Source organism: Phaseolus vulgaris, chromosome 2 (assembly GCF_051622355.1).
Source record: "Phaseolus vulgaris cultivar YP4 chromosome 2, ASM5162235v1, whole genome shotgun sequence".
Lineage (NCBI taxonomy): Eukaryota > Viridiplantae > Streptophyta > Magnoliopsida > Fabales > Fabaceae > Phaseolus > Phaseolus vulgaris.
The window spans coordinates 33,622,802-33,630,293 of record NC_143499.1 but is presented as its reverse complement, the minus strand read 5'-3'; the positions used below and the strand labels follow the sequence as shown (position 1 = coordinate 33,630,293).

At 32.6% G+C, this 7,492-nt stretch overlaps 1 protein-coding gene across 1 annotated transcript; it reads left to right on the top strand.

Annotated features, from left to right (window-relative positions):
• The first annotated feature begins 2,682 nt into the window (after positions 1-2,682).
• LOC137817140 (cytochrome P450 78A5) lies at positions 2,683-5,098 on the top strand. The gene is made up of 2 exons (XM_068620379.2): positions 2,683-3,786; positions 4,173-5,098. Exons 1-2 carry the CDS (start codon positions 2,782-2,784, stop codon positions 4,764-4,766), a joined length of 1,599 nt encoding a protein of 532 aa, XP_068476480.1. The 5' UTR covers positions 2,683-2,781; the 3' UTR covers positions 4,767-5,098.
• Positions 5,099-7,492: the final 2,394 nt, after the last annotated feature.

Sequence of the window (7,492 nt, the reverse complement as noted above, 5' to 3'; positions counted from 1 at the left end):
TACGAATGTGGTTATTTGAATAACCGCATTCGTAAATCAAGCGCTTTGATTTACAAGTGCGGTTATTCAAATAACCGCATTCGTAAATCAAAATAATTTCAAAAATGCCACCGCGTTTTTTTCGAAAGCGGGTAGCGCAAAAGCCGCACTAAATAAAGCGTATCCTTTTCTTCTTTTTGCACTAGTGGTTGTTTGTGTGCAAAGAAAGAAGAAAGAGTAGAGTGTGAGTGTTGTGTGCATTTTTAGGGTTTTTAGAAAATATTAGGGATATGTTTGTCTTTGCATAACATTGTGGGGGTGCAGGAAGAAAAATGTAGAGGTGCAGGAAGAAACTCCCTTAAATTTATCATTCTTTATTTGTAGTTTTTTATTGAAAAAATCTCTCTCTATCTCCATACTCTTATCATGCAGCTTCATATTAATTGTAAAAAATTTGTTTTAACCTTTTTAAAATTTTTAAATAACCTTAGATGAAACATAACCTCACATTTTTAAATAATCTCAGTTGTACCCCTTCACCACCATACTCCCCTCCCGCTGCAACACTTTCATTCTTCTCCAATCACAATGTTTGAGAGAACAATTCCATCATTTAAGCGTGTGTGAGAGAGTTGATAAGAAGGTTAGTTATATTCGACGTTCCTAGTGCAAAGATAAATTTGTTTTTTGAGTTTGTACTCCATTTTTGCACATCGCTGGTTTTTTCTGGATTTTGTGGCTTCAAAAAAAATGAAAAAAATAACAAAAACACAATCACCCACCAGTAAAAACACCACAAAACTTATCTTAACCATCAACATTCACCAGCCACTACAAACAATCACCACCCATTGAAAATGAAGAAAAAGACATCACACTCTCCACCATACTAAGAAAGATATTGTTAAAATTGAAAAAATGTATAGAGATGTAGGGAAAGGTACAAAGGTGCATGGAAAATTTGCCTTTTTACTTCAATCAATTTGTTCCTATTTATAGGAATTCATTTGTATGCCTATTGATCTTGCAAGTCTTAATTTCTTATTTTTGAATCTTTAAAATTATTCTTTAGTTTTTTTAATTTTGAATTTGTTTGACCTTTTGAGATGAAAATGATCTGCTAGATGAAAAATGTTGACTAATATTGTTAGGTAACATATTGGAAAAGAACAATTAAGATAAAAATGATACTCTTTATAGAACTAACAAATAAAAGTTCAAAAGAAAAAATGATAAACAATTGAGAAGAAATTTTGACAAAGATGATTTTTTTAAATCATATGTCACAAAACTTTAGTATGAGAATGAGATTAAAAAAATTAATTAATTAAACTTATGCTCAGTTAAAATTGATTTTTTTCATCTCAATTTTAATTTTTTTATAAAATAAGTAAGGTTATTTTTGTATTTCTCTATACGTGTTTGGTTTTTAATCTCCATATTCGAAAATTTAGTTTTAAAATAAATTTAAAAAATTAACTCTTTAGAAGTAGAAGATAATATGAGACAAATGTAGAAAAGAAATGTCCTAATTACTTTAAAAAATAAAAGTACTAATTTAAAACAAAAAATAAGAATTAATCTTGTCAGATATTTTCATTTTAAAATAAAATTTTATTTAAAAAAATATAAAATAAACAAAAAGTTGTGGAACAAGTCAATGGTAAAAGTAAAGGATGAACTGATCAAAGATCAAGTATGTCCCCAGAAGAAGGGTGCTACCTGGATTTCAGTTGAAAGAATTCAAAAAAATATTTTTTCTTCCAAAATAACAGTTTTTTTTTCTCATTTTGTATGTTATAATTCAAATTTGTATAAAAAAAATCTCAACTTTTATCCGAAGCACAAAGCCTCCAAGAAATTGGCCTAGTGTTTTGGGGGTGACATTACCCACTAAAAGGCCGTATATGGATAGACACGAAGCTTGAGTCAGGTCACAATGATTTATTAACCGTACGTGAAAATAAAATAAGTCCAGAAATTTAATATAAAGATTATCTATAAGGAATTTGAAATAAGAGTAAACTAAAGCAATCTACCTAATAATAACATGGATAATGCATCTTAATATTCGCATTCTTTATTTTATTCTCTCAGTGCTGTGATTGTCAAACTATTATACTCACTGAATTTTGTAATTACATTTCATCAAAATATAATCCTTAAATTATATTAATTCAATATATGTAACATTTAATTAATATTATTAAACTCGACTTGCTTATCTGTGACGCTTATTAGTTAGTCATTGGTCAAACTAATTAATCACACACACTTTAAATTCCGAAGGGTGAAATATATTTTAAACGTGTGGAATTTAAATTCAGAATACCTTAAATTAGTGAAATATATTTCCAAAGCTAAAATAAAAGTAACTTATTTTCTTAAATTGAAAATATTGTTATAGCATAGAATAATCTATAACTGAGGTTGAAATTTGGTATTGAATTATTTATTTATTATTTAAAATGAAGGTGTGCAGGTGTTTATTTATTTATAAAGAAGAGAGAGAGAGAAAAAAAAAGGAAAGGAAGAAGAAGGGGTGTGATAGAGACATAAAGTTAGTGTTTTAGTGCAAGTTCATAGGAATATATTTACACGTCATAACCTGATAGCACCTGGGCTTGTTAGTTCTTAACCATGGTTACCTTAACCAAGGGTGTTTAAGTTATCCACTTTCCATGCTTATATATCCCACTGATCCCCACATGCTGAATCCATGACACACGTCCATCTCTGAAAATAGCAACAATTCCCTATCCATCGATCTTCCTCTATTTTTCTTCCTCTCTTCGACCAAACATGAAACCTACGCCAACATCCTTCTCCTGCCAAACCTCGTTATTGGTTTCTCTTGCCCTAGTGCTTGCCCTTGCACTAACAACAACAACAACCAAGTTCCAATTCCAGAATACCCTCTCCTTTTCCCCACTCGCCACTCTCTTTGTTGCCCTCTTCACTATTTCCCTTAACTACTGGCTTGTCCCTGGAGGTTTTGCATGGAGAAACTATCCAGTCCAACATCATCACAACAACGAAAAACCAAATGCAAAACTTTCTGGGCCTATGGGCTGGCCCATACTGGGCTCTCTGCCTCTAATGGGCTCTCTGGCGCACGCCAAACTCGCTGCTTTAGCCGCGTCGTTAAACGCCAAGAGGTTAATGGCGCTCAGCCTGGGACCCACTCCGGTTGTTATAAGCAGCCACCCCGAGACTGCGAGACAAATCTTATTCGGATCCTCGTTTTCGGATCGTCCCATAAAAGAATCCGCGCGCGCTCTCATGTTTGAGCGTGCCATTGGTTTCGCTCCTTCCGGCACCTACTGGAGGCACCTACGCAGGATTGCGGCGTTCAACATGTTCTCTCCGAGGAGGATTCAGGGTTTGGAGGGTGTCCGGCAGCGGGTGGCAGATGACATGGTGAAGAGCGCGTGGAAGGAGATGGAGCAGAAAGGGGTGGTGGACGTTCGGGGCGTGTTTCAGGAAGGATCTCTGTGCAATATTTTGGAGAGTGTGTTTGGGAATAATGATAAGAGTGAGGAGTTGGGTGATATGGTTAAGGAGGGGTATGAGTTGATTGCGAAGTTCAACTTGGAAGATTATTTTCCTCTCAAGTTTTTGGACTTTCATGGGGTGAAGAGAAGGTGCCACAAGTTGGCGGCTAAGGTTGGTAGTGTGGTTGGGGAAATTGTGGAGGAGCGAAAACGAGATGGGAGTTTTGTTGGGAAGAATGATTTTCTTAGCACTTTGTTATCCTTACCAAAAGAAGAAAGGTTGGATGATTCAGATATGGTGGCTATTCTGTGGGTAAGTAATCTTCTCCCAAACTCAAATCAAACCCCACACTCAGTGGACTTCTATCCATGGATAATAATAATATAAATAAAGTAAAACCATATAAAAGCATGCATCCTTTTCCACAATTTACTTATGTCTTACATTTCCCTCAAAACAGTCAAACAAAAACATTAATAGGAATTTCTGAAGCATAAACTTTATATATATATATATATATATATATATATATTCTGAGTGTGAGATTTGAGAGAAATATGGGACATATTTTAGAGAAATAAAGGGCTTGCATGGAAGGTAATGTTGTGAATATGTTTGAATGAGTAACCCAGTGATGGCATATAAATGTGTGATGTGATGTGCTCATAGATATAGCTATGTCTTGTTATTTTGAGCAGGAAATGGTATTTCGAGGAACAGACACAGTTGCAATACTCCTAGAATGGGTGATGGCCAGAATGGTTTTACACCAAGACGTACAAAAGAAAGCCCGCGAAGAAATCGACACGTGCATCAGCCAAAAGAGTCACGTGCGAGACTCGGATATTGCGAACCTGCCTTACCTACAGGCCATAGTGAAAGAAGTTCTTCGGCTGCACCCACCGGGTCCACTACTATCATGGGCCCGCCTCGCAGTCCAAGATGTCCACGTCGATAAAGTACTTGTGCCAGCTGGCACAACAGCCATGGTTAACATGTGGGCAATATCTCATGACTCGTCCATCTGGGAAGACCCATGGGCTTTCAAGCCCGAGAGGTTCCTCAAAGAAGACGTTTCTATCATGGGGTCGGACTTGAGGCTCGCCCCCTTCGGGGCTGGACGTAGGGTGTGTCCGGGCCGGGCCTTGGGCTTGGGCACGGCCCATCTCTGGCTCGCGCAACTTCTCCGCCACTTCATATGGGTCCCGGCGCAACAAGTGGATCTTTCGGAATGCCTTAAGCTTTCGATGGAAATGAAGACACCTCTGCGATGCGTACTGGTTCGTAGATGAAAAATAAATAAAAAATGTCGTAAGATCTTGAGCCAAACCATGTTAAATGTATCCGATGTTTGATGTTAAAGTGAGTCTTGGTCTCTTCTTCTTTATGAGTTTGGTACTCAAATGTCTGTGAAATATTTAGAGAGGAATCATGAAACATTTCTCTAAGTATTATTTCGCTTTATTTTCAAGGGTATATCAAATTATTAAAATAAATAATTATCCAGTGCTAGTTTACTAGAAGTGGAGGTAAGAAGAGAGTGGATTAAGATGGTTTTATGTCTCTTTAAATTGTAAAATGTAAATTACTGTAATGCAATGTAATGATTTGCTTTGCTTTGATATGCACCATTTTCTAATACTTTAGCTTCTCCTTTTGTTTCATATGGCGGCTTTGGGTATAGCAAATTAACATGGGGAATTTTGGCACCTATATGTTATGAATTGATATGTTTTACTGTAAAAATCTAGTTCTAAATTTTTGCTGGAGATGACCCACCACAAGTTGATCACTAACCAAAGCTCAAGCCTTTATCATAATCATTTCTCAAATTAAAGCAACTACTATTGGTTCTCACTATCTTTAGTCTATTTTTTTATGATGCATATGTACGTAACTGCTAAAAGCATTACACTTTAAACTCGTATCTTTGAAAGAAATAAAAAATAAATATGCCTTTTTCTATGTCCAACTTTAGCATGTAAATAATGTTATTTGCTGTCTACTCATGATCTGTTAGAAAAGCTAATTTTTAGTTTTCTTTCACTACTAGGTTATACGTTCTTCTCTGCATACACAAGTTTTTTGAACTTTTGATACCTATAGTAGTAACCAAAACTTCAAAAAAGAGAGTAGTAACCATACTTTAACAAACACAACGTGTACTCTTCTGTTCTTTTTTTTTCTTCTATTACAATCTTTTTTTTTTTAAGTTTTCGAATTTCTCTGCTTTTCCTTTTTTTTCCCATGTAATTTTCATTCTAGATGTGTTAATCAGAATTGAAATAGGTGAGTCTCTTTGGTTTAAGAAAATACACATTAGATCATTCAAAATTCTGTTTGGATATTATAGATTGTACATGTTTAAATAATATTTTGTTATTAGTTTTATGTTATACTACATTAAATTTGTTATAAAATATTTAAATATTTTTAAACTATTAAGTATAATCATCTAATAAAAATTTATTAAAAAATAAATCAATGAATTAATTAGATGTCGTGATGCAATATATGCTTTTTGTTATACTATCAATCAATAGATTGGACCTTACAAATATACTTATATAATATAAACAATGTACACTAATGCAAAATTATTATGTAACAATTTTATATAATTATAGTTAAAAGGGACCATCATTAATGTCTTAACTTTCATCAATGTTAGTTATAAAAGACATAATTGATCATATATCACATACGTATGTCTTAACTTTCATCGATGATTAATTTGTTTCTTCAATATTTTTACTTGACCTTTTCTTTTCTATCTTTTCTTTGTGATTTTCTTTGAGGTTGTAAATTTGTTAGAAAAAACTTCACTTACTCTATTTAGCTTTTATGTTTTGAAAGATATCAACTTGCATTGTCTTTCAATCTCAAAGCATTCACCAACTTCGTGGCAAAATGAACTTATCCTAAACTTCCAACCTAACAAATAAATGAATCATGAAATATAACTCTTTAGTGACTCTCTTTAGAAATATCTAACTAAGATGTAATAGTTTCATTACAAGAAAATCATTAAATAAAAACTAATTATAGAGATAAAAATAATTAGATATTATATTAGTTAAATTATATATTATTTTAAAGATTAAAAAAATTATTGATATATAAAGTAGTTTCTATTATTAATAAATTAGCTACCAAGGTTTTAAATACCAACTTTATCTAAAGTAGTTGGTAGCTAATTAGATACCAATTTAGAAATTATTTATTAATAATAGAAACTAATTTAGATATGAAATAGTTTTTTTAGTCTCTAAAATAATATCTAATTTAGTTAATATAATAATTAATTATTTTTTGTTTATAGAATTAGTTTCTATTTTATAATTTATAGTTAATATAGTAATTTATAAAAATGTTTTGTGCACCAATGAGTTACAAACAAACTTGTAAAATAAACAAATACACCACATTCAACAACAAAAAATCTTAAATGAATTGGTATGTGAGTATTTCTACTTGTATATTTCTCATCCCTTTCATCTCTACTAAATATGATATTTTCATCTCACCTTAAATTCCTAACATAATTATACTATCCTAGACCAAATCGACATTAAAGCCCAAATCAACATTAAAGCATGACTCATAATGGGATCTAAACATGGTTGACGATTTTCCTAAATATCCAATGTCCAACATGAGGTGAGCATTCCTAAAGGTTCACATTCATTTCTAACAAGATTTTCGAAAATTGATCAAATTTTTTGGGATACTCATTAATTTCCTAACACAAATTTGTCTCGGGATAATTATCTTGATTTTTATTTGCACATATCCACAATTAAAGTAAGATGCATGCAAACCAATAATCACCCACTTAACGCAATTTTTAAACACTTCACTCGATTATTACGAGATATTATTATAAAGTTCATTTATGTCTCATAAAAGTTATTCAATGCATTCTTAACAATCCAAATCAACGAGAACCTATAGGCTCAACCTTTTCATACTCATTACACTCTTTATACTCAAAATATTTTTATGCTCTCACTGACTT